The sequence below is a fragment of the Clupea harengus genome, chromosome 13 (assembly GCF_900700415.2).
Source record: "Clupea harengus chromosome 13, Ch_v2.0.2, whole genome shotgun sequence".
Classification (NCBI taxonomy): domain Eukaryota; kingdom Metazoa; phylum Chordata; class Actinopteri; order Clupeiformes; family Clupeidae; genus Clupea; species Clupea harengus.
In genome coordinates this window covers 3306436-3334366 of record NC_045164.1, presented here as the reverse complement: position 1 = coordinate 3334366, position 27931 = coordinate 3306436, and the positions used below count along the sequence as shown (strand labels likewise).

Sequence of the window (27931 nt, the reverse complement as noted above, 5' to 3'; positions counted from 1 at the left end):
CTCAACCTAGTCCACACAGGGCATTTCGTATGCCGTCAAGACTACATGTTTAAAGAGGCATCCACTGTGAAACATTTAGATACATCAAAACACTCGATCTCTTGAGCCCTTGCACACTACACTTGAGTAAGCCAAAGGGCCCATTACTCTACACCTCTACATTTCTCTGCTGCTCCCCGTCCTCTTCCCTTTAAGTTATTATCTTTAATGAAAGGGTGCTTCGGCTCTCCCAATTGTAATTACAATTCATGAGCCGTCGCACGCCAGGTTTCTTTTCAGCCGAGGGATAAGCGTTCACTTTCACTGGCAACCTCCCACAACACACAACCACGGACGGGGCGGCTCAGAGGCAAAACACCATCGGCAATCATTAGCTCTGTTACATCTCCCTTCCCATTTCTTGAGACAAACATGTTTATTCTACAGTCTCTCTCCAAAAAACTCCGGGCGCTTGCTTCAAAAGTCTCCTAACAACTAAGATGCAAATGATTATTATCTCTGGGTTTGTACCCCGAGAAGGGAAAAAGAGAGAAAACTGATGCAATAAAGCGTCAGTGGGAGCACGCCAACAGCGGTGCTATTTTGCTGGTCAGATTAGATCGGAGGCTTTCGACTCCCCTGGCTTGATCAGTGGTAGCGCCAGGAAAGCTCATGGGGAGTGATGCTTTGTAAAGGGCGGCACAGCAACCTTACAGGTAAAGGCCACCGATTACACAAAAGGACAAGCAGTGGCAAGCCCGCCGGATAGTAAGCGCAGCTACACCACAAGTGGATGATACAGCACTACAATAAACTTCCTCTATTGAACCGAACTCAGAGTCATCATGTCTGCCTATGACTAGCTTGCTGGTTCGATGTATAATGACAAAATCACCAACAATTAGGGAACATTAAATATTGATTCGAAGAAGTTCTTCGCCAGGAAAAGCGAATGGTGTAGCAGCAAATGTAGCATTTACAAAATAAAAGGCTGTAAAGTAGGCCATAGGCCTGTGTATTTTCTACATACAGGTCTGCATACATGCTAATGTCGTAACATTTAAAACTGTTGACAGCTGCCTCACAGAAAACAAACCAGAGTCCTGGCGACATGACAACCAAGTAAATATCGGATTTACAGCTGGGTCTATTGTTTGTATTGGAGTCACTATGTTCATTGAGAACGATTGGCTTGGCTTCAGATAACCTAACTACAGACTAATCGAGAGGTATTATATTACTTCGTTATAGGCCATATATTTCTAGACATACTGAATCTGAAGCAACAAGTGCTGTCTAAGAGAAACGTTTCTGTCTAGACAGACACTGTATTTTATCCTATAGGAAATATTGGATAACATATGAGATCCACCTGAAAATGATACAGGTAGACCTACAGTTTAAAAGTGGGAGATGGAGAAATGTATCAACCTGTGTTGCAGTAGTGGTCAGCAAGAAAAAATGTCCTTCACCAGTAGCCCTGGTTTTATCATCTTCCATCAACACAAATGCAATCATTTATGCGGTCAGCTACCCAATGTTTTAGTCAGTTTTATGTCAAACAGTGGGCACGGGGTGGGGTGTGGGGTAGGCTAGGCAACCGTCTATAACCTGACAGCAGGGTTAAGGGCGTGACAGCCAAGCAAATCCAAACGTCAGATTGCTGATAATGACATTAATTTAGATTAAGTAATATCAGATTAAAGCAGTTTATAAAAGCATTAGCGATGGCTGGTGGCGATCTAACAGGAGGAAAAGCGACTATCACGCTCTAATGAGCACAGCAAGGGGTGTTATGTTCATGTGGCTATGTTATTAAGGTAAAATATCTGTGCGGAGTTTTTGGGGAAAACACACAAATCCACACAGATATATACCATTTCCAAGTGACTTACCTGATAATATCGTCATTGTGCCCTAGAAAGAACTTCTGCGTGTGTTCTCTGGTGTTGTACACGACGCCAACTCCAGCAACGAAATACACCACTTCCTTGCCTGCGGTGTAGTACAGGTTGTTGCGGCACTGATGCCCTCTATACCCGTAAATCCATTCTAATCTCAGTTGGCAACGGGGTGCAGTCCGATCGGCCATGGTATTTAACAACTTCTTATGGTTGATGTTTCTTAGAAGTTCTTATTTGTCTCTGTCTTGAAGGACATCAACGCTGCCCGTGATTTGCTCATAAAAATACTTCAGTGACACAGGCGGTCCTCTCAGTGTTAGTTATGTTGCCACAGGGTCAGTCGCTCATCCAACTGATGTGCACATCAGGATTTGCTTAACTGTGTCGAAACATTTTGGAACTCGAGTATGTTTTTAATATCCTTTAAAATGCGAGATACGTTCTCTCATTACATCAGAAGATTTCATGCTGAATAACTTTTCACAGGGTAAACAGAGACCAGCCATTTACATTCATCCAGAAGAACATTTAAAAGGTGTAAAAACACAGGGCTTATTTTAAATCGTACAAGAATTGTCTCCCAATGGGATGTATGTAGCCCAGTGGTGCAGAATAAACAAATGACAAATGAACGGAGAGGATTCCGCCACTGCTAAATATAATCCCCACACTAATCCTCTGTCGTACAATCAGCCATAGTTTCTGCAGTTTTTACCGAAAAAAAAAATACACAGAATTTGACAAAAATATGGAAAATGTTACACGCTCGAAAAATGCAAGACCGTATGACAACCATTCACAAATCTGATTTTGGGAAATCCCAGAGTCTTGAGCTCGCGATGAATTGGGATTTTGCGCGTTCAATCAATCCCGCAAAGTGCACTCTGTCGGTTGTAGGACCACCTCGCTCTTGTTGTCGGTCGCGGTCCCTGCTACGACACCGCCCCAAATATAAGTCTTCTTGTTGTTAACTTCCGTCCAGATGCAAATAATTGAAACGCTTCCAGATGTAACTGCTGTCAGCGCGTCTGTGTTGCTTAGTCCGCATTTCAAACGGATGAAAAACAGATTCCAGGACAGGGAGTTATCGTAGAATGCAGCATGTTCAAATTGCCAGTGACAACAGTAAGATAAATACATTTACCGAAACAGGGCTCGTGGTTTAGGTTTGGCAGAGCCAGGCATGGCTCCTGTTAGTCTAGTACAACAAAAATCTATGCGTTTCTCATATTATATCCAGAATCACCTCCTTGGTTCCTAGGTGATACTTGTTACCACGACGCTATGAGCGCCGCCTCTGACTGCGATAGAAATCGGCCTGCTGCAAAGGTTCATGGGCAATCGAGGATTTCGCATCAATTTGATCCCGCAATGTTGAAATAAGGTATTCAAAACTACAAGAACCAGCGGGCAGCGTTCTGTCGCTATCCGTGGTGCTGAAATTGAGAAACGAGACAGCCGTGTGGTGAGTATGGAAACAGCTGGGTGGTTGGAGGTGTGCAACTATGATGCAATCCAGAATAGCATGTTATGTCCTTTCATTTAACATAATCTAGAGTTTAAATGGTTTGCCTTTGTACTGTTTTTCAGTATTTTAGTTTAGCTAATGTGTAGTAAGTACGTAATGTTGATACTACTGAACATGTACAGGGATACTTCTGATTTCATATCGCCAGGAGGTTCAAAGGAGATATAGTTGTTAAACAGAATTATGTAGAAAAACAGGTAGCTTGGAGGTAGAGGTCCGTCATTGACGGAGGATTTCTTGTGAATACGGGTCTTAAGGAGAAGCCATTGTGGCCAACCCAAGACCGGTGTAAAGTTTGTCAAGAATGTTACAGATTACATTTTTTTTCAATGTGTCATAGGAAACAAATATTTACAAATGATTGGAAAGGCATCAGACTGTGTGGAAGATAAATGTTGTGCATATTTAACTATCCACTCTTCATTGTGATCTGAGACCTACTGATAGTATCAATAGTAAAACTACTTTTCTTTCACAGCAATTGTTTATCCTGTTCCCTTTCATACAAGGCTACAACTCATCTGTTAGGCCTTAAGAAGCCCACACTTGTATTTGCTTTTATTTAAAACAAACAGTTTACCTCCCAGTTTCTTACCTGCAAATCTCAGTTGAATTTCCTGTTAGATTATGTTCTTTGTGAAATTGAAATTGGAGAGTGAAATATACCAGAGCATATAATGTGAAATATGCTCATATGGAGGCAGTCTCTAGAGTATCTGCACGATTTCTGTGAGAAAATATTAACCAGATGTGAAAAAAAGATTTTGCCATGTTTTGTTTCCCCCCATTTGGAATGACTACTCAAGTGTACCAAAATCACTGAAGTTAATGTGCACAATATTATATTATTGTTCAGTTATTATGTTTCTTACATAATTGTACTGCATAACATGTAATGTGTGTGTGGCACTTTTGTATGCTACACAAGCCTTTCTAAGCACCATTTATTATTTAAATGAACAGAAAATAAATCTGCAGTGTTATGTACTATTTTGACAATAATATTTGTGGTTTTGGACTCATACCATTACATTGTAGATATGTATATTCAGATCATATATCTAATGTTAAACAGAAAGTACGAGGATTGATATAGCTATTGAGACCAGACTAGTTTATTCTGTGGAGGCCAGGGTCAGAGCTGACCAGTGTCTGGAGGTACAACATTGTTTTCTCCAGGGTATAAGATACACCAGCTTGATGTCCAACACGACTGAATGTTTTGAACATGCATTAGGAATGAAGAGCTTTGCCTATGTTGATGTATGATTATATATAATGTCATGTAAATGTATATACACTGTCAATATTTGCTGTTCTCTATTCAAATCCAGAACTTCCCTACAGAGATGTCATGGTCTGGATATTGACTATATTACTAAATATGTAGTTAGTTTATTAGAAGGGTATGAAGTCAAACTTAGTTTAGTGACCTGTACTCTTTATTACATATATGCCTGGAGGCAGCTATGCAGGAATTTGTTATGCTGAAATGTGGACTTGCACTATTAGCTGGTGCAAGAAGGAGCAATAGGGATCCTGCCTTAAAACTGAGCCACTATTGACCAGCAGCAGATGCACTGTGTGTGTGTGTGTGTGTGTGTGTGTGTGTGTGTGTGTGTGTGTACGGCACAGAGGACCCTGGGAGACTAATGGAATCTATTACCTTGCGTTAGTGCAGCTCAAAGTATTGATGCCGTTTCAAGCATTAAAGAAAAATTATGTTCTCATCAAGTCTGGTCGTAACATTATTGGCGTTGCATTGTCAGTGAAAGATTCTGTAGTCATCCAGTATTAAAATCTGAACAGGCTTCCCCAGGTGTGTGCTCCTGAAACATTAGGTTCACTGCCTCTGACAATTCTAGTATTACATCTTCTATAAATCATAACTTGACTGGGTATTGAGCGTTGCCTTTTCACAGTGTCCTGACACAAACAGATAACCTAGCACGGCCATGGAAGAAACAGCAGATTAGTAAAATTACAAGACAAAACCCTGAGCATCAGACACAAAATCAATCATTTTAAAAGCATTTTAATGACTTTGCACATATTTAACAGGGGTAAAAGGCTACAGGTGCAGATTCATCCATTTTAGGGGCCACGTGTGACATGTTGTATTGAGACCTCAGGGGGACACCTGGCTTCATGGCATTGTTGATTGTTGTGCAAGATGATGGAAATGTATCATTACAATAGTTACAGTGACAGAAATGCACACTATTTATCAAATAGCCAGAAATAGCAAAATGAGAACACGCAGTGCTATAGCCAACAAGCAAGCAGCCATGTTTCAGTCACATTTACTTGTCAGGTAAAGGCTGGACTTCAAATTTTCCACTAAACAACAATGCTTTAATGTGTTTATAATACATCTATATTCATACTTCTTTTCTAAATAAATTTGAACCATACTCAAGAAAAAAAATGCAACTCAAGAAAAAAAAACAAAAAAAAAACAATGGCGCTTAGAACATATTGTTTTGTATAACTAGTCCTTCATCAATATCCAACCTGACTGGTCATATCTTATCTCTTAAGATTCCCAGCATATGTTATTAATATTAGGTATTATAGTGGCTTTTCATTGTATGTGTTTTACACTAAGTTTATTATGGTCTGTAGTTTCTTGAAGCGTATGGCTGGAGTATTGATTAGTTAATTAAATTCAACAGAAAGTTAGCAATTCAACACCATGTGGTTTGAGTCCAAAGCACCAACGCCTTGCTTCTCACCAGCAGAAAAACAGAAGCCTCACAAAACTGAGGGTAGACCCTATAAACTGCATACAATTACAAAAGAGAAAGAAAGAAAGAGAGCGAGAAAAATGGTAAGAACAAAAAACGATGAAGTCAAAGCAAGACATGATCAAAAGTAGGAAAAATAACAAGGACCAAAGCAACTCTAACAACGGAAACACGTCTCTCGTGGGACTTTTGCGGAATGACTGGCGATGGAAGCTGCCCAAAGCATCACACACCCTTGTGTAATTTTTACATTTTTTCCCATTTTCTCTCTCTTTTCCTTATTACAAAAGAACGCCAAAGTTGACCTCCGAACCCACCCAGAGGGTCATTAGGCACAGAGTGTGGAGTTTTGGCTCTGAGCTTGCATGCTGGAGTCTCGCAATCGGTTTTTGTTTTTGTCTTTTTTTCTTCTCATTTAGGAAAAAAGGATGAAGAGGAAGAGGAGGACAAAATGGCTGCAGTCGGAAGATCTTGAGCGACTACTTCTTTTTGCTGAAGAGGCTGAATCGCTTCTCCCTGTCCTTATCGCGCTTGCCGGGGCTGGAATCGGTGGTGGGCAGGGTGTGTGCGCGGCTGGAGGCGGGAGTGCTGTGGCTGCTGGGGGCCACGTCGGAGCGGTCGGATGGCGTGGCGCTGGAGATCGCCTGGATCCACGAATTCATCTCCTCCTGGGGGTCAAACATGGGGATTAGACAAGAATTAGACGAGACAGTGTACTCCAGGGGTCTCTCACATTCAAAATGACACAGAAAAACTCACAGGAACAGTGGGACAGAGAGGAACGCTCAAAATGTAAGGAAGAATTTTAGATTAAAACAAAAACTCACATCATCTTTGGCTTGGAAGAGATACTCGTTTCCATCTGGAATTCTACAAAAGCACAAAACGAGGAGAGAATGTAAGGATCAGTGAATCACAGACATGTAGTGGCCCATAATATGGCTGGATCCACAAACATAGTGCTAAAACAAGGACTCGTTTTAGCCATTACTAAATGTAAATACTTCATAGTGATTTTTGATATTTCATAAATAGTGATTTTGACTGTCCCCTCAAAACTATTATTGTAAGTCGAGAGGATGTTTTTTTCAGAGCAAAAATGATTCAGTGCCTTTTTAGACAAGTATAAACTGTTCCCTACCTGAGTTTGAAGACGTGTTTCTTCTTCTTGTAGTCCAACGCCACCTCGCAAACAGCTTCCCTTAGACTGATGGGGATCTCGCTGTGGTAAGGGATGCCCTGGCTGGCACTCTTGCTGTCCTTATAGAAGCCTATCTCCTGATGGTTTATCACACAGTACACATTGTGCCAGGACCTGAAACATACCAATCAACGCATGAGTACATGAAACACCAGCAGCAGGCCAGAAACCCAGAGGACAGCACATCAGTAGAAGTAATAGTGTACTTGTGAAGTGTGAGCATGCCGTTACTTGTATTTGCATGTCCATGTCTATGTGAGCTACTGTGCATGTGGGTGTTTAAGTTAGTAAGTAAGTAAGTAAGTAAGTAAGTGTGTGTCTATGTGTGGGTGTAGTTCTTTAAATAGTAAAAGTGTGTGTGAGTGTGTGAGTGTGAGTGAGAGAGAGAGAAAACATGCCATGAATGCATGTATCCCAGTGTGTCTGCAGCTACCTGTTTGAAGCTTTCTTGTTGTGGCCCTCCCACTCGTGTTTGCGATGCAGGAAGCCTTCCATCTGGGTGGCCGTCTCCTGGGGCTTGGTCGGCAGGGTGGCCGCCTGGCTGGGTTTGGCCTTCCGGCTCGCAGTAGGAGAGGGGCCTGGGCTGGGCTCCACCACTCCGTTAACGGCATCACTTCCTCCCGCAGCCTCCTGCGTCAGAAACAGGCACAGCTTTAGGGAGGCAGAAGGCAGAACATCTTAGCGGACGGATACGCTATACGCCATTACAAGCACAGCACAGCACAGCCAGTTTCATGCACAAGAGGATCAGAAGCTGTGTAGAAACCGAACTTTTCAAACCTGGGGACAAATGGGCCTCCATACAGGTAGAGGTGAATGGGGATGGCTACGCTCTATATAGTTTAAAGTCAAGGGTACTACAGGCCTTCTTGTTGTTCATGTCACCAGCACTTTTAAAAGTGAGGGTTCGCAAGAATGAGAAATACTGCTGTTTCTACAGAAAAATGTGTTGCTAGTTCACCAGCCTCCAATTGTTAAATCTGTGGCAATTTAACAATTACAACACAGCTTCACGTCAAGACAATGTCTCTGTTCTGTGGAATAGAAAGCCTCTTCACTCATCTGCAAAGTCATGTTTCTCTGACTCTCTCTGTAACTTTCAGTCAGCCTATTCCTGCATTTTCCTTTGCCTCTCACTGTCTCTGGACATTCTCTCATTCGCTACCATACATGCCCTGTCATGTTTGAATAACTGCATAACACACTGTTTGGACACATACAGATTTCCTTCCGAGCTATCTCTGTCCGCATGGCTTTCAGACGTGACCCTCTCTGATGACTCACTACCTTCGGCCAGTCTGAGGCTCTTCCTGTCTAAGGGAAGGGAGGCCTCTGGCTCTGACTCATCACAGATCTGTCCAGGTCAGTGAGTCATGTGAGTCTAAATCCTGTTCCCTACCGCAGAGGCCAGCTCTAGCAGAGGAGCCACGTCATGGTGGCCATTAACATTAAGAGATTATAGATGCGTTCCTGGTTTGAATTAGAGAGACTGATTCAAAGCAGAGCACTGAAGTGCAGAGAGCAGATGAAAGAGTACACCAGGCATGCAGAATCAGAGGTTAGGACGTTAGATTGCACACACACACACACACCACACACACACAGAGTTTCAACATGGCAACAGAAAAGCTCCTTGATGAGGAAAGCAGAAAACAAAACAAGCACATAAATAAACAAATAAAATTAGCAAACAATTTCTGAAATTGCTTGAGGTCATTGTGAGGGCGTCTTAGTAATTATTCTGAAATGGTCAGAAAAGGCAATTTGCCTGTTAAAGGTCAACACCACACACATCCACTGCAGTTCGTCAGTTTATTACCCCATTACTGAGGTCTTCTGGACTGGACCAATCCTGGATGCTCTTATTGAGAATCTGTAAGAAGCTGGACCAATCCTGGGGGCTTTAACCTAGAGCTGGTCAGATAACTGAGCCATGTCCCAACAGCTACTTCAAAACTGACAAGTTTATATTTGGAATTTTCCTGAATATCAAGATGTGTTGATCATAAAATATCAGATGAGCCTACAGTATATACCCCCCCCAAACACACACACACCGTGACACACACACACACACACACACACATCGTGACACACACACACACACACACATCGTGACGCACACACACACACCGTGACACACACACACACACCGTGACACACACACACACACACCGTGACACACACACACACACACCGTGACACACACACACACACCGTGACACACACACACACACACACACACACACACTAAAGGATTATCACATTTACAGTGCTTCTGCATACATGCCCTAAATGCCCCCTAACATGTGCGGATGGGAACTAGATATGTTTCATAGGGAAGCAGAACATAAACCCATGATTAAAAAAGCAAGAGGATTGAAACATGGATCATACAACACTAAAAAAAAAAAAAAAAAAAAAAAAAAAAAGAGTAAACTCAAATCCACAAGGGACAACATGCACATGGTCACATGCAAAAATGATATGCTGTAAAAATAACCCAGTGATGTTAAAAGACAAACACAAACATGTCTTAAAAGACAAACACAAACACAAGGCTTCTCCCACAGGCAACACAATGACAATGACATGAGGACATACATAGAGGATGATTCATCTGACATACGTTTATTGGGTAGGGTGAGTTAGTGGGGTGGGGGTGGGGATGGTGGTACTAATGGATTTCAATGAGGGCTAAAACAAGCAACACAGGAGGAAGGGAAAGGACAATATATGTGAGAACACATGACATGAAGTACACCAGTACACTGGAGACAGACTGAGACTTGATTAGCATTAACAATGGACATCTCTAAGGTCATGCACACACACACACACACACACACACACACACACACACATACACTCACTCACTCACACACGCACACAAACATACGTACATACAATCATACACAGATGCAGTCATAAGGACATAGCAAAAACGGTGAATCGGCAAAAACAGGTCAATTTTATAAAGCTAAATCTATTGTTGGAATGCTGGACAGCTACTAAAACATTCTAGAATGATATGGACGTGGACCAATGGGCCGAGTGTTTAGGGAAATGCTGCTTCCTAAATTCATTCAAATCTATGGACACATGTAGTCTCTTGGATGCAATGGACTACTTAAGGAGAGGACCAACAAGCAGAGGTTCAGAGGAAAGGGAGAAAGAGAGAGAAAGACACAAAGAGGGACATGGAAGGAGGATGAGACAAGAGAAAACAAAGGAGTGAAGTGGAGGCTTTATAGCAAAAGAAAAAGTACAAAGTATAACGATTTAAGCTGCAAATACATACAGTATACGTACATAGCACATACAAACACAAACACACACACACACACACACACACACACACACACACACACAAGGACAGCACTCACACAAGGACAGCACTCACACAAGCTGATGCATTCTCTCGTAACAGATTAAGAAGACTGAAGAAACTACCATTCCCTTCTTAAACCACTCAAAGACTTACAGTACAGTCCTGGTTCTATGACCCATAAGGCATTGCTGTTGTGAGGCACTAAGGCACTTAACTCCTTTACCTCATCTTCCTGTTATATACACATCATATATATCCTCAAATCACTCCAACCAGGAACAAATAAATCAACTTGCATCTACAATCAACTACAGATCAGTGTTGACTCAACAGTGATTGCCCCATTCATAACTATGAGGCACAGATTGGTACAATGGGACTGCAGTCCCACATCAGAGTGTAGCATATAAAAGAACATAGATTCCTTTGTGCCATTAGATTTGAGGGGAATTCACACTTGTATGCCACATTATTACTTTGAACCTTAAACCCCTGTAAAGTCATTTCAATTTTCAAATCAAGCTAACGTTCCACATGTAAAAGTAAGCTAACATAAAACAAGACCAATAGGCGACAGGACTTGGATGAGACGGACAGGTGAGCTGGGGGGGGGGGCGTAACGGGGGCTAAAACTGAAAGGGGAGCTCTGGAAGGGGCATTTGTGGGGTCGAACCATCAGCCCAACCACACCCCAATGGCCTCTGATGTCAGAGGTACAGAGGGGCATTGAGGAAGCGGTGGTGGTGATAGGAGGGTGGGGATTGGGGTCAGGGGTCAAGGGTCATGGGGTCATGGTCCAGCTCGGCCACTGCGCTCGCCTGCGCTTCGTCGGCTGTAGTTTTGGTAGGCTTGGGAACGGTAACTAACCCGGGGAGAGTCCTGCTCCGTTGGCAACCCGTTCTGAGACACCTGTTCACCCTCCCTATGGAGAGACACACACACACACAGACACACAGACACACACAAAGAGTCAGGAGCAGACAATACTTCAACTGACAATACATTGAAATACTTAAGCAATAAATATTACAATATCTAAGCAAACACAAAGAATACTGCATCTATCTGTGGTATTTTCAAGACGCTTATTGAATTTGCTTTTTATTTACAGATGTGAGTGATAGATCTTCATTGTGTGTGTGTGTGTGTGTGTATGTAGTGTTTCTCACTTCTGCTGGGGGGATTCTGCCTCTGTGGGTTGGGCCTCTGTGGGTTGGGCCTCTTCAGGTGGAGGCTGCCTCTTCTTTTCCTCTTCCTCTTGCATTCTTCTCACTTCCAATAACTCCATCTGATAAACAGTACACACACACACACACACACACACACTCAAATGAAAACTCGGAGAATTTCAAATTTCCATAACTTTTTTGTGAATTTTTGATGTGTGATATAACAAAATTCCCCAGTGGCAACTTATAGGCTAGCATTTCAAAACGTGGTAAACCATTCATTATAAACTTCTTCAATAAAAATGGGCTAATAGACCAGATCATAGGAGATCATAAAAGTGGCCTTTAAGAACTCTCTCATTTCAGAAGACATAACCACAGCAGGATGTCTCTCTACTCTTTTCCTCTGCTGTTTTTTTAAGGACACAGCAGCTCCCTCTAGTGGCCGCTCACTGTAGTTAATCTCTCCAGGGCGGCGAAGCGCTCCTCCCAGGTGGCAGCAGACTTCTCGAAGGCCTCGTGGCGCTTGATGAGCTTCTCCACGTCGTCCACGCTCAGGCCTATCTCACGGCTGCCCAGGTAGGGCTCCTGTCCCAGCAGCCAAGCCTCCGCCACCCCCGCGTCACGTGAGAACTGGTGCACCTCCAGCACTGGAGAGACGAGAGGCAGAGTATGAGTACACACGCACGCATACACACGCACAAGCAAATAAACATACGCATGCGCAGACACACGCAGTTAGGACCAGACACTGTTTCAGAAACATGCAGGGAAACACAGGAATGCAGTCTAGCATTGAGAAAACCACACCGGCTAGACACACATTCACATGCAAAGGCAGAACACATGACTGTACAAATACATTTCAAATTAACACAATGGGATCACCATCAGTGATTCACACTCACTACACTCAATATTCACTCCAATCCAATTCACATTCCAACAAGTTTGACTTACGACTGGCAAACAAATGCACGTGTGCAATGCATAGACACACACACACTCTCTCCAACATATAAACACTCACAGGAGACTACTCACTACTCACAGGAAACTTCAACTACTACCCGTCACATGCACATCTTGATGTGACTTGACTTGGGATTAATTTCGCTAACTTCACTTTGAGCTAAACCTGACATCCTGTAACTCAACACAGATGGCAGCAGTAGAATTTAAGAGATATTCACCCAGTCTCAGCCACTCCCATCTGTCCTCCCACTTGTCAATCATGTCTTTCCTCTTATCCGTCAGCTGTAGCAACTTTTCTTTAATCTGTGCACAAATCAAAGGATCAAAAAATGTATTTCAAATATGCAACACACATTCTGTGTCAGGTCATCGGAGTTTCATTGCCAGTACGAAAAGTAGAGACATACGGAATGAAATATTAACTTCATTGAGAGTGCTTGAAAAGATCTCTACAACAGACATGCATAGAGAACAATTACTTTGGATTTCTACTTTCACCATCTAAAACCACGAAAAAAAAACGAATGCTATATATATATTTCAACAATAATACGTCATGTAAATATTATCTTTCAATGTTATTTTTACAGAAGGCAAGGTGGAAAACCATGCAAAGCCACCTTTTTGAGAACACACGGCATGAGTTCTATTGTCACAGACCTCCTCTGATGAATAGTGCTTCCGTGCCAGCAGGGCTTTGCCCATCTCGATGCAGGTTGTGAAGCTGTCGTTGCGGGCGTCAATCTCAGCTTTGATGCCCTGGTGGTTGTTCATCAGGAGCTCCACAGACGACACATCCCTGAGAACGTCAACATCCACATGCGGTTGAGATGGGGCTACATCACTTCCTGCTCTGCTCAAGTGACATGTTGCATAGGCGACAAATTAGTTTCGTCCCAGAGGACAGGGTCTATGTCTCCACTAATAAAGCACATTTGGGATCCCCGTCCTGGCTCTAGTTAATGCAGCACCTCAGCTGTGATTGTTCAGCACGTCTTGTTTCCCTGTCTCCTCTGTCAGGCCTCTTTATTCTGCCTGTCTGCTGAGGATTCATTATCTTTTCTCTAAGCGTGGCATTTACAAGTGCACCTGTCACCTGTTCAAGGGGGCGATGTCACACACAGGGAGACATGAAGAAGAGCAATTATGCTTTCAAACTCCCGTCTCTCCCTCTCTCTCTCTCTTTTAACATCACTTGTAGGCTCTTTGAGCTCATCTAGCAGGTCATGGTGCTGTCAGGTAAGGTTGAGGGTCTTATTCCCAGGAAGACCAGAAGTCATACACACGCATGCCCTTCTCTTTGGATACAGACCGTCTTTTGATAAAGGCGGCCATTAGATCTCTATTTAAAGTGTACCTAGGCTTTGTTTAGGGCATCACATGAAGCTGTGTCCACAGAGGTTCACACACACACACACACACACACACACACACACAAACACACAGACACAGAGAGACTAAGACAGACATACGCGCACACACAGGCTTCCCCTGAAGCAGAGCATGACTCAGCAAAGAGCAAACTCAGAGCAAACGCATCCAAAAACACACGCACGCCCACACACACACTGTTGTACCTGGGCTTCTCCTGGGCGTCGATGAGGCGAATGACGTCTTCCATCCACAGCATGAGGTCGCGCACCATGCTGAAGAAGCGGAACTTGTCGCTGGTGTCCAGCAGACGCACGCGGCGCCCCTCGCAGGCTTCCAGAAGGCTCCGCCACGCCTCAAGCACCTCACCCTCACGCCGCGCAATGTCCTCCGCCTTGTCGCCTGCGTACGCCGACTGCAGCCTTGCCGCGTCTTCCTGAAGCGTCTTCACCTGCGGAGAGCAACAAACATGACATCCTCAGAGCGGAATTCCAAGTAGGTTATAATATAATAAAGTAAAAATATGTCGTCCTTGGTCAAAATCTTAGTATAATTCCTAGGATGGCTCATAAGGTAGCTTGTAGCTCACGGTCTAAGCCTTAAATTTAGGAGTATTATGGAATTAGTAAAATATGATCATCACAAAGTAATTTTGTAGAATAAGAGACATTCCTGTCATAATCTACACTATATATATATATGTGTATGAAATGTATGTGATACATACAGTATATGTATGTGATGTATATATATATATATATTATATATATGTGGACAGGTACATACCTGAGTCCCTAGGGCCTGGATGTCATGCTCGAAGGTCGTGTGCATCCTCTGCAGTGTCTCCACTGTGTTCTGGTCGCGGCCGAGCTCTTCCGGAAGCTTCTTGTGTTTGTCCAGGATGCGTCCCAGCACCTCCTTGGCGTCATGGTAGAACTTGTGCAGCTCGTAGGAGGCGGCCAGAATCTGCGTACGTGTGTCGATCAGCTCCAGCAGGTCTGCCCACGCCTCGTTCAGCCCGTCTTTCCACTCAGCGATGGTGGCCGCGTCCGAGTGGCCCGAGTTGATGAGCTCGTCTGCCATCTGGTTGACGGTGTCCACGCGCTCCTGCCCAATGTTTCCGGTGTCGCGGGCAAACTCCCGGAAACGCTCCTGCAGCATCTGGGGAGGAAAGAGAACACAGGCACTTGAGTCAGGACTTTTCATACATGGGAATTCAGAGAATTTCATACATGCACACAAGGCACAGGAGGTCTGTATGATTCACAAGGGTTGATGACAGTAACAATAACAACAAACCATCAAAAATCTAAATCAAAAGCTAAGAAATATATTTTGACTGCCTAAAAATCTGAGTACTGAATGATTACCTCTAATGGTAAAAGCTTTACTGAAACAAACGCTACAGTAAATGGATTGTTTAGTTTAAGGCAGTGCTTTTAATGTGTTTTTCTGAGAAAGACAAAGACATCCCCGTACGGTCACGTGTTCGTAGTCTTGTCCAAGCTCATGCGACCCGGCCACCACCTCCCGCTCGGCGATCCACTGCTCCAGGTCGTCCACCTCGCGGTTGAGCTGGAAGAGCCGGGACCTCTCGTCCAGTTTGGCCCTCCTCTCCTCCGACAGGTCCTTCAGGCCCGCGTACAGCTTATCCACCTGCGACTGCCTCATGCTGATCCGCTCACTGAAGGAGGGTAGAAACAAGCACAGCACCATATTAGCGCAGGCCAGATGTTAAAGAGCTGAAACAACTGGACGATTTGGGCCACCCAAACCTGACCCCTCTCGCTCTCTCGCTCTCTCGCTCTCTCGCTCTCTCTCTCCTTTTGGATTAGACGTTAACCCAGGAGGATTAAGGGAGATCTAAGGGAAATCTGCCAGGCACTGCCTCCCCCTCCCCAGCCTCGCCCACACCCACGCCGGCCTGACCCGAGCCCAACCCTGGCCCACCTCTCCGGGTGTCCGGCTGCCACCAGTCCCCTGCTGGTCTTGGAGAGCTGGTGCACCGTCTCGGCGTAGTCCTCCACCGCCTGCTCCACAATCTGGTGCTTCTTCAGCATGGCCACTGAACACTGCTCGTCCTGCAGGGGAGACAGAGGGACAGTCAGTGTGTCAGTCACAGCACGCAGTCTCTGTATGTATACAAATGACTATCAAGCATAACATTGCACAATTAACTATAGAAGTTAACTATCTATAATGCATTCTTTCCCTTGGAGAGGTGCAAGAAAGACGAGGTGAATTGGCTACTTGAAGCTAATATAATGGCACACTAGTCATGTAGCAGAGATACAAACACTACAATGTCTGAGCTGTTGGTTGTTTCAAGCACTCGGAGTGCTCTGGTGAGTGCCGAAGTGCCATATAGATGTAAGCCATGGTGCCGGTGTGTGTACTCGGTGACCCAGCACACGGTGGCCTCCCTCGGCCTTCCTCTTCACACCCCTGCCAGCGTGCCTGCTGTCTGGAGTATGTCTGCCAGTGACCATCACCACCTGCTGCCCTTTACTATTCCTTGCAACTTCTCTGTCTTTCTCACTCACACACACAAACTCACACCTGACCTTGGTCCTTGGCCTTCTCCTCGGTCACCATACAGACCTCCTGCTCACTTATCCTGGCCCAAAAACTCCATCTCTTTCACACATACACACGCGCAAACACACATGTACACACATATGCGCGCACACACACGCACGCACGCACACACAGTCTTCCCTCACCTTGGCCGCCTTTTCTGACGCCTTTTCCAAACCTAAAACACTATCTTTCACACACACACACACACACGCAGGCACGCAAACACTCACACACACACACACACACACACACACGCATAAACACACTCCCTCCACTCTTCTCTTGGCGTCTCTTCCGACATCATGGAGAGCGCCTGCTTGCTAATCCAAACCTAAAACACTATCTTTCACACACACACGCAGGCACGCACACACGCACACACACACACACACACACACAGGCAAGCACACAGGCAAGCACACACAGGCACGCACACACACACACGCACACACACACTTCCTCCACTCTTCTCTCACCTTGGCCTTCTCCTCTGACATCATGTAGAGCTCCTGCTCGCTCATCCAGGCCTCGGCCTCTGCGGCGTCGAAGTAGTACTGCTGGGCCCGGTGGGCCTCCTCCAGGCGCCCGTGCCTCTTGCCCGTCTCCTCTATGATCAGCGCCCACAGGCGCTGCAGGTCGGCCAGACGCTGCCGGATCACGTCCCCGTTGGGGCTATCCGGCTTCACGATGATCTGGCTGCGCTCGAAGATGTCGTCGTAGCGTGGCTGGTGGCCCTGGATCTCCTTCTGGAGGGTCTGCAGAAAAGACAAGAGTCGGGTGAGTCATTTTATTGTTTGTCATTTTAGCTTCAGCACAAATGTCCCGTCTCCAATACACAGAAATACTCCATCTGAACGTGTCAGTGGTGTTTTGCATGTAATCTAATCAATGAAATTAAATTCATTTTTATTCTTCTATATAGTGACTGATGTCTCGAGACCCTTTACAGGGCCTAAGGCCTGAATCCCCTGGAGCACGTGGGCAACTGAGACAATAAAGAAAAACACGACTCTGCAGACAACCCTGACAAACAACAGAGAGGGTGAGTCACCCGCCTTTACCTGGTTCTTCTTGATGAGAAGCTGGACGGTTTGTAAGTTGTGGCCGTGATCTGTGGACGCGGCCAGTGGCATTCTCTCCTCAACCCAGAGCTGCAGAGGGCAACACAGGGGCAGTTAGTACAAACAACAGATGGAGTGATGGAGAACGTCATAGCGGACCTAAACACAAAGCCTGGAAAGATAATATTAATTACGTACAAAATGTATTCTCTTCAAGACACCCTTTAGTATTCTCGCAGTATTCTGAAGCTAATTTGGCACTGGGAGACTGGGAGTTTAACCCAAATAACATTGCATATGTAGGAGGCGTTTCTCTTTGATTCAGGCTGAGCGCCGAGCAGATGGACTCATCAATGAGAGCCTGAGAGGGCTGAGGCTGTGAGTAGGAGCACCTGCAGCTACATTCAGCAACTGCTCCTCCCCACAGCAGGAGGAAGAGGAAGAGCCTAGGGTTCTCACATACACACACATACTCTGTGTCTCTCTCTCTCTCACACACACACACACACACACAAACAAACACACAAACCCAGTCTATAAAAGGTGCCAACACTCCATTCTGTCCTCTTGCAGTGTCATTTAGAAACACGTGTACAAGAGGCAGAGCATTCTAACACCCAACGCCACCAACAACCCACCCCCCCACACCACCCCGATATAACACACATAATGGTGTTTGTACTCACAATCTCATCCTCCACGTCGCGGTTGAACTGGTGGATCTCGCGGGAGGCCATCAGGTTGCTCTTGCGCTGGTTCAGCGGGTCCAGCAGGCCCTGGAACTTCTGCTCCACGCCGCGCCGCCGCCCGTCCACCTCGTCCGAGTCCTTGCCCTCCTGACGCAGCCTCTGGGCCTGTGAGCGCAGCTCCTCCACCTCCTTCTGACGCACGTCCACCTGGCTCTCCAGCATCTAGGTCAGCCGCCGGCAGCAGTGGGAGAGACACGGTTAGACAGGCGTGCTGTGGGACATGCTAGGTAAGGAGAGGCTAGACGCCCCGAGATCTCTCGCTCTGGGACTCGCTGCACTGCTCACGTGCCAAAAGAGCTTCCTGCCTCCCTCACTCTCCGTTCCTCTGTCTCACACAGATCCAGTCACATGTGCACGGATATCCATCTGGCTTCAGCCCATAAGCCACTTCTCTCTCTCTCTTACAGACATGGGCAGTCACACACTATGGTAAGACCTCTCTCTCTTACAGACATGGGCTCAGTCACACACTATGGTAAGTCACTGACACTTTTGTCCATAGGCTCTCTTCTCTCACCCTGATGTTGACACATACACACACAAACCTACACACACTGCAGGCATGTTCTCTTACCCACACTCTCTGTGGAACACACACTCCCTCCCTCCCTCCCTCCCTCCGTCGATTCTCTCTCTCTCTCTCTCCCTCACACACACATATACGCACATGCGCACATGTGGTGCGCACAGACACACACACACACTCAGTGTGAAGGCATGGTGCCGGCTCCTACATCAGAGGCGAGAGGGGTGTTGCATAACTGGCAGAGGGGGTGTGCCGGTAGTTATGTAACGAGTACAGATTTCCCTCTCCCTTAGTCCTTTCTCTCTCTTTCTCTTTCCTTCTCTCTTTTTCTTTCCCTCTCCCTTCTCTCTCTCTCTCTCTCCCTTCTCTCGCTCTCCCTTCTCTCTCGCTCTCCCTTAATCTCCCTAACTCTTCGCTCTCTCTCGCTCTCTTCCCCTCCCTAACTCCTCTATCTCTCTCTCCTCCCTTCTCTCTCTATCTCTCTCATCATCTCTCTCTCTCCCATCTCTCCCATCTCTCTCTCTCCCATCTCTCTCTCTCCCATCTCTCTCTCCCATCTCTCTCTCCCATCTCTCTCTCTCTGCGCTGCTCCTCTGCCGGCAATGGATGGGGCTTCACTGAACGGTGATAGCAGGTGAGAAGATGCAGTGGGAATGTAGCACGAGACTCGATTGGCGAATGCTATGCTTGTTACACTGTAGGACCTCTGTATTGGGTATTTTTGAGAGATTCAAGAATACGCTATGCTTAAGACTGAGCCGAACACACAAACAACTGCCAGCACAATTTTAAGTCCACGGATGAAATTCAATCGACAGCACACTAGAGGGAGTTATAATGTACCACTTCAACATTTTAGCACAGCTGTCTTATGTGTGAGCTAGAGAAAGAGTAATGCATGATATGGGTGTGGCAAATAACAATACACCCTACATGCCAGTGTCAAAAATGGTCACTACTCACTGTTAATAGATACGGACATAGTAAGCCCTTTACCGACAGGTATATGTTTAAAGTAAATGTCTTACACATTTCACATGCCCAAAAGAAATACTACTTTAACCTTTCCAATAAATAAACCTGCAGAAAGATGTTGCTGTGACACAACAGACATTCAACAACTTCAGCATTCCAGCTGTATCAGCAAGCGAGTAAAAAATATGGAGGTGGAGGGAGGCAGCCTGGATCCCAGCCTAAGTTCTGCTCCCGTCATGTGTCATTGACAACACCAGTGCAGCACTAGGCAGAGGAAGCAGCCCAAAGGGAGCAATGCCCACCCTGTTTGCTGACCCCCTGTGCCACCTGCACTGTTACTACACATGGACGGGTTTCAGTCTACGACACTTGGGGGAGCCCAGAGTGAGAGATATTAGAGGCGGGTGGAGGAGGAGGAGAAGAAGAAGAAGAAGAAGAAGAAGAAGAAGAAGAAGAAGAAGAAGAAGAAGAAGAAGAAGAAGAAGAAGAAGAAGAAGAAGAAGAAGAAGAAGAAGAAGAAGAAGAAGAAGAAGAAGAAGAAGAAGAAGAAGAAGAAGAAGAAGAAGAAGAAGAAGAAGAAGAAGAAGAAGAAGAAGAAGAAGAAGAAGAAGGAGTAGTGGGAGAAGAAGGAAAAAGGAGGAGGAGGAGGCGGAGGAGGAGGAGAGTGAGACAGAGGATAGAGAGTTGGACTCACCTGTTGTTTCTTGAGCAGGATGTTGACGCTGGTCAGGTCCTTGCCGTAGTCGTCCGACTGGATCTGCCCCTCCAGGCCCACCAGCCACTTGTCCAGGTCGGCGCAGCTCTGCGTGAACAGCTCAGCCTTGTTGGCGTCGAACAGGCACTGGGCTTTGGTCTGCGTGGTGGACTCCAGGTCGGCCCACTGCTTCTTCAGCATGCCCAGCTTCTCCTTCACCACCGGCTCCGTCTCTGGCTTCTCCGCCACCAGAGCAGTCCCGTCCTTCACGAGAACGAGAGACGTGGACAGACAAGGTCAGTACATACTGTAGACCGGGGGATGGAAACAGACGAGTTTACTTTGTTTCTGAATACATACTATAGGGGGGGCACAACAAACATCTAAATGAGAAGCTGGATTGGTCGAGGCGTTCCAGGATCAGTATTTTGTTTCCGGCTGCATTTGAGAACTAAAAACACACTTTCATACTATGCACACATAGTGCACAAAGGAGGAGCACAGTGCACAAAGCACAGTTCAGATAGATTTTAATTTTTTTCTCCCCAATAGGTTTTATAAGTGGCTTTGGAAAAGCGTCTGCTAAATACCTCAAACTTAAACTAAATGAATGCTGGTTTGCTGACCTTCTCGATCTTGTCCAGCCACTCCTTGTTGGACTGCAGCTCAGCCATGAAGGCCTGGTGCTTGAGCCACTTGCTGTGCAGGTTGCGCGCCTCATCGTACGACATGTCTTGTGCCGTGAGCATCTTCTCACTGCTCCACAAGGACAGCTGAACACACACACCAGAGTGGCAATTAGTGCATTACACTCGGAGACACACACACACATACACACCAACATATATCCACGCACCGTTGACACTGTGGACTCACACTAATTGCTGTTGCACCGTATCACTGTCCACAGGGGCCAGATTGTGTGTGTGTGTGTGTGTGTGTGTGTGTGTGTGTGTGTGTGTGTGTGTGTGTGTGTGTGGTGTCTGTGGTGTGTGCGCCTGTAGACTGAAAAGCCCTCAGAGACATCCTGAGTGTTGTTGAAGGCAGCAGCTAGTGGTATTAATCTTTTAACAGAATTGTGCTCTCTAAAGAAACAACCAAGTGATGAAAATAAATGTAGAAATGCAGCAATCCCTCCTTCAACATGCTATTTCATTATAGCACCACAACACTAAATCAACATCACTATACAAACTCCAAGATCTGGAGTATTCTCACCAGACATTACAACTACTACATTATGCATGGTGTGATTCTCTTCATAAGCCCTGTCACTGCCTTCACATATTAAGCCATGGACTAAAGCATTCTAAAATGTTTGGGTGCCGAACTGAATATATATTAATTTGGCACTGCACAGAATCAGTCATCAATGCCTACATGTAGCTGATCTAAAGGAGGTTGCTTGATCAAAAGTAAAACTGTTTGATGGTTCTGGACGACTATTGGCCATGTGAGGAGAGTGAGGTGGCGAGAGAGAGAGAGAGGTAGTGAGAGACAGATAGAGAGACAGAGGTGGCGAGAGAGTTTACCTCCTGGCAGTCCTGCAGGAACCTCTGGAGGTCTCTGTTGTCCTTGAGTTTCGCCAGGAGCGCACTGGCTGCCTCACGGTTCTTCTTGTGCCTACAAACACACACAGAAAAGACTTTGACTAAACACAGCTTAACTCAGTAAGAACGGCACATAAAATTAAAATGTCTTCCGGAGGTCTTATAGTACATCACATATGGATGGGAGATGGGAAATAGAAAAAAATGTCTCGTGGACGTCTCATATGATATGAATGGGAGGTCACTACCACTGATTACAACACTGATAAACAGTACCTGGCTTACGAAAGTACTACTAGGTCAAACACGGTAGCCATGTGTCTCATGCTAATCCGCCAGCACCGAGGCAGGGATGCTGGGGCGTACCTCTGGTCGATGGTGTCCACCTTCTCTTGGATGCGGTCGGCGCTGGTGTTGCCGTCGCTCACCAGCCGGCGGCCCGTCTCCACCACCGCGTTGATCTTCTCCTCGTTGGCGTCCATGGTGGTCATGAAGTCCTCCTGCTTCTTGATGGCTCCCTCGGCGGCCTCCAGAGTGGTGGGCATCTCTGTGTGGGCCAACACATACTCCTGCAGGACAGAGAGAGATGAAGAAGAGAGAGGAAGAAGAGAGAGAGAGGACGGGGAGAGAGAGGGGGAGGACAGTCTGTCAAGAAGAGACCAAACCATGAAGTCACACCAAAACCCCCAGTTGACAGTGATAGGGTGAGTACACAGGTCTTCTGTCTGGACATCAGAGTGTGTTCCCTTTGCTAAAATAAACACTTATCTCCATCTTCATGTCACTATAGAAACTCTGCGACTGGTGGCTTTAAATGCAATTTAAAAGCCATTCTGGACAAGCAACAGAGTCCAGCTCCTCTCCCCACACAGAGATCTGGAAAGCCTTGTCGGCTTTTATAGCGTCAAACTGATAAGGCTGCCCTCAGGGTACTAGGCAGTTCGTCCCACTTACACATACTGTGCAATAGAGGACCAAAAGAGGTTGACTGATTTGTATATAAAGACATTTAATTAATCGATAGATAGATACTTTATTGGTCCAGATGGATATTTAGTCCAGTAACTACTGCTCCATGTCAGTCTTACCTGGTTGTTGAGGAAGGCCTCGGCCTGCTTGGTGTCCCTGAGGAACAGCTGGTAGGCGTGGGACTGGGACAGGATGTTCTGCCGGTTCTCCCACATCTTGTGCAGCTCGTTCCAGCCGGTGTCGAGCGCCTGCAGCCTCTGCCTGAGGAACATGTACTGGGCGTCCGTCTGGCCCTGCGTCACCATCTCGCCCATGTCGCGCATCTTCTGGTAGTCCTCCTCGTAGTTGTGGATCTCGTTCTTGATGCCCTCGTGCTGCGTCAGCAGCTTCTCGGCCTCGGCGAGGGTGTTGGGAATGTCGTCGGACGCGATGGCCGTCTGCGTGCGCGACAGCCACGCCTGGAAGTCGTCCAGGTCGCGCAGGAACTGCTGCAGCTTGGACGACTCGCCCAGCGACTCCTCACGGGCACGCAGCGTGCCCTTCATGTCGTCCCACACCTCGTTGATCTCACCCAGGCTGCCCTTGATGCCCGGCGCCTGGTCGGGGTGCTCGTCCGCCAGCCGCTCGGCTTCCTTGCCCAGGTCGCCCAGCTTGTCCTCGATGGCGGCCAGGTCGCGCTCCATGCCCGTCAGCTTACGCTGCAGCGACATCACGCCGGCCAGGTCGTTGCCCAGGTCCTGAGTGGACTCGATCACCTTGGTCTTCTCGCGGATCCACGACTTGGTCTCGTTGCACTCCAGGTGGTAGTTCTGCACACCCAGCGCAGAGTTGAGCGAGTCCTTCTTCTGGTCCACCAGGTCTCGGAACTGGCTCCACCTTAAATCGAGACGACAGAAACATTTCTCTCTGATGCCTCCCAGCCGGATAATAGCATAATAAAGCATTTCGTTCTCCTGGTGCTCCACCAGTGAGGAGAATGAGGGGATTACCTGGTGTTGAGTTTATCCTGCTTGGCTTTGATCTCCTTCTCGCTCGGGTGGCCACTGTGGATCAGCTGTCTGGCAATCTGGTTAACCACCGCCACGCGAGAGGCCTGGTTGTTCATCTCTGGCTCCAGGCTCTCGAACCTGCCACACAGACACATACACAGACACAGGCACAGACGTCAGGAGAGGGTTAAACAGCAGAACGGAGTCACCAAGGACCATAGAGTGGTGAGGTCAGTTCAAACATGTACAGCTTGGTTTTTCACTAAACGGTGATGGGAAAACAAAATTTAACACGGGCAGATGGAAAGCCTGGGATGCAGTCCATGTGCTGCACTGCGTGTAAACACTGTGGGAAAGGAGCAATCCCCTGAGGGCAACACTCCACGGCAACAGTGAACAGGCTACCGTGCTGCTGACCAAAGCAGTTTCCGAGGGGGGCAGGGGGGGGGGGGGGGGGGGGGGGGTAAACATGCTGCTACAGAACAGATACTTTACATTTATTGGTTGTAAAAATGTACAATGGGCTTGGTTCCTGTGCGCCAAAGTAAATTACAGACATCATTTTCCCACCAGTGGCATTACCTCACCCATTGTTGCGCTTAAAAACTACCTTTTCATGTTCTACATCCCACCTTTAGTTTTCAAGCCTGCGGAGTTTTTCATAAACCACAGGCAGGGAATTATGCAAATAAAAAGCTGCAATAATGATTTAATAAACCTGCTTTTGCCACACACACACACACACACACACACACACACACACACACACACACACACACCATACATTCAGATCAGTGCTAACAGGCTAGGCCAATGACGCTAACAGAATACTTTAACAATGTTGTAAAATGTAAAATAGTGGAATCAGTTGGTGGAATCTTGAAATTAAATTCGCTATGAGAAAATACCATGGGCTTCTCTAGATCACAAAGTCTTGTGGGAACTTGAGAGATTTTGATTGCTTCTTTGTTCTCCTGGTGTAATATGAGCAGCAGGTCTGGGGTATGAGGCCTGTGGGTTGGCTTGTTTGCTTGTTTCCTTACCTGTGCTGGATCACCTCCAGGTCCTCCAGCTTCTCGGGGATCTGCATGCTGTTGAGCCACAGCTCCTTCTCGTCGATCCACACCTCGCAGGCATCCACCTCACTGAACATCTTATAGAGGGCCAGTGCGTCCTGCAGCGCCTGCTTGCGCAGCCTTGTCAGCTCCGCCACCTCGGCATATCGCTCATCGATGCCCGCCAGGCGACCTTTAACCTCGTTGGACTCGGCGTGCTGCGGCGGCAGGATATTGGCCTGGTCGTGCAGGGCGTCCAGCACGGGCCGGTAGCTGGCGATCTCCTCGGCCACGTCCTTGTGCTTCTTGACGAGCGCCTGCGTGGAGAACTCGTCGTGGCCCACGTCGGCGCTGGACACGATGCGCAGCACGTCGAGCATCCAGGCGTCCATGTCGTCGGCGTCCGCCTGGAACTGGTGCATGCCGCAGGCCTCCTGCAGGCGGTTCTTGCGTTCGGCGGCCAGCCGCTCCAGCGCGGCCCACTGCTCCTTCACGTCGTCGATGCGCTCACTGATCTTGTCTGAGCCAAAATGGCTGGCGGCCACCAGCTCCTGGCCCTGTTTCACCGTCTGCTGCAGGCGGCCCGCGCGGCCGTTCATCTCGTCCTCCAGAGCCTTGTGCTTGCTCAGCAGACGCACCACGGAAGTCAGGTCCTTGCCGCAGTCGTCCGACGACATGATCTGCTCCGTCTCGCGGATCCAGCCCTCCTCCTCCGCCATCTCCCAGAAGAACTTCCACAGGCGTCGAGACTCCTCCAGGCGGGCACGGCGCTCTGCCGCCAGCTGAATCAGCTCCTGGTAGCAGAACTCCATGTGGGACACGCGGTCTCGGATAACTTGTGGGTCGCATGGTTTGTATCCTGCGGGAGAGAGATATTAGAGCTCAAAAACGTCAAAAGAAATCTGAAGATCATAACTGAACTGTAAAGAAGTTCAATTAAAACTATTATTCATATATAATTTATTTGGAAATATGTACTACATAAGTGTTTAATCAGTAATCAATTACAATCAACTTTGGCCTATGCATGTTTGCTTGAAATAATTTATACTCATATACTGTACATATATAGTATAGTATACATTTATACAGGTTTAACTAGTAATCAATTACAAATCACTTTTAGCTCAGGCATGTTTCTTTAAGTTATTTACACACACACACACACACACTGAACAAACTGTACCTTTTATCTACGTAAATACACATTTCTATATGTATACATGTTTTACCGCATGTACAAACTAAATAAGTTGGGTTGAAGACTGCTGACTCACCCTCAGTGTCCAGGATGAACCTCTGTGCGTTGGAGTTAACAGCCTTCACGCGGTCGGCCCGGATGGCGATGTCGGACTCAACCAGCGAGTGCTTCTGCATCAGGTCCTCCACACCCAGCAGGTGCTTCCCATAGTCCTGGGACAGCAGCAGCATCTGCAGGAGACAGCACAGCACTTAAGCACTCTCTGCATACGCTGGCTGGGACTGACTGATGACATGCAAATGCATTCGATAATATTCATCCACTTTCCAATTCATCTCATCTCACTGAATTACATTTATCCAGTGTCCCAATCTCATCTCATCTCTTGGAAGATCCAGCAGACTAAGGGTATGAACCTACACTCAGTTTTTCAAATCTTCCCCTTCTTCTCTCCATCTCTGCACGTCTATCCCCTCTCTCCAACCTACCGTCATCTCATTCATTCAGTCCATGATGTAGTGAATCTCCTGGAAGCCCCTCAGCAGGCCCAGATTCATCTCCAGTTCTCTCTCTGTCACATCTCTCTCTCTCACAAATTCAGCTTTCTCCATCACCACCCCCCACCCCCCCCCCCCCCCCCCCTCTCTTATCTACCCATAAAGTCTGCTACTCGTCATGTGCATCCCTTTCTCACCTTCATCTCGTCCATCCAGTCCATGATGTAGAGCATCTCCTGGAAGACCTTCTGCAGGCCCAGGTTCATCTCCAGCCTCTGCCTGCGGGCCCGGAGCAGCTCCAGCAGGTACTCCCACAGCCGCACCACGTTGTCCTTGCGCGCCGTGATGCGCTTGTTGTCGTGGTAGATCTCCTTCTCCAGCTCCCTGGCCACCAAGAGCACCGCCTGCACGCGCTCCTCGTAGGCCGAGATGTCCGTCTCGATGGCCTCGTGCTTCTTGGTGGCGGCCTCCACGGCCTGCAGGTCAAAGCCAAAGTTGTCCTGGCAAGAAACACAGGATGTTGTTAGCACAGGATGACAAGTGACCAGAGATCCAAGATGCCATGTTGGGATATGAACTCTGAACAAACAGATCATAGATCAATTACAGAAACATAAACTCTATTTAACTCTATACTCTTTCTCATCGCAGAGGAAAACTGTTTGTACACACTTGTTCCTCTGTAAGCCACCCTTATACTGTGGAGGTCCAAGAAAACCAAGAAAAAAGGTAACATGTATATTCACAATAACCATTTATACTAGTGCTGTCAGTTTAACGCGTTATTAACGGCGTTAACGCAAACCCATTTTAACGCCGTTAATTTTTTTATCGCGAGATTAACGCGAATTTTTTTTATGATTTTTTTTTTTTTTTTTTT

The 27931-nt window shown here is 46.7% G+C and overlaps 2 protein-coding genes across 13 annotated transcripts in view; both read right to left on the bottom strand.

The window, feature by feature from the left end:
- The window catches only part of LOC105890894 (EMAP like 6), a 61798-nt gene extending 58594 nt beyond the window's left edge, over nt 1–3204 (bottom strand). For all 8 annotated transcript variants that reach the window (XM_031578974.1, XM_031578971.1, XM_042709480.1 and 5 more), the window contains exon 1: nt 1875–3204. In XM_031578974.1, the coding sequence (XP_031434834.1) occupies nt 1875–2071 (197 nt within the window). In that variant the 5' untranslated portion in view covers nt 2072–3204. The remainder of the gene's footprint in view (nt 1–1874) is intronic.
- A 2635-nt stretch (nt 3205–5839) lies between these two features.
- Nucleotides 5840–27931, bottom strand: part of LOC105890945 (spectrin beta chain, non-erythrocytic 1) — a 72673-nt gene continuing 50581 nt past the window's right edge. For all 5 annotated transcript variants that reach the window (XM_031579127.2, XM_031579125.1, XM_031579126.2 and 2 more), the window contains 25 exons: nt 27249–27551; nt 26631–26784; nt 25342–26212; nt 24299–24436; nt 23429–24185; nt 22707–22909; nt 22323–22413; nt 21417–21563; nt 20791–21054; nt 18533–18757; nt 17847–17936; nt 17262–17540; nt 16156–16286; nt 15685–15889; nt 14992–15366; nt 14412–14656; nt 13495–13633; nt 13053–13137; nt 12313–12509; nt 11860–11978; nt 11558–11612; nt 7793–7989; nt 7300–7473; nt 6986–7028; nt 5840–6826 (listed from right to left, as the gene is read on the bottom strand). In XM_031579127.2, the coding sequence (XP_031434987.1) occupies nt 6638–6826; nt 6986–7028; nt 7300–7473; nt 7793–7989; nt 11558–11612; nt 11860–11978; nt 12313–12509; nt 13053–13137; nt 13495–13633; nt 14412–14656; nt 14992–15366; nt 15685–15889; nt 16156–16286; nt 17262–17540; nt 17847–17936; nt 18533–18757; nt 20791–21054; nt 21417–21563; nt 22323–22413; nt 22707–22909; nt 23429–24185; nt 24299–24436; nt 25342–26212; nt 26631–26784; nt 27249–27551 (5676 nt within the window). In that variant the 3' untranslated portion in view covers nt 5840–6637. The remainder of the gene's footprint in view (nt 6827–6985; nt 7029–7299; nt 7474–7792; nt 7990–11557; nt 11613–11859; nt 11979–12312; nt 12510–13052; nt 13138–13494; nt 13634–14411; nt 14657–14991; nt 15367–15684; nt 15890–16155; nt 16287–17261; nt 17541–17846; nt 17937–18532; nt 18758–20790; nt 21055–21416; nt 21564–22322; nt 22414–22706; nt 22910–23428; nt 24186–24298; nt 24437–25341; nt 26213–26630; nt 26785–27248; nt 27552–27931) is intronic.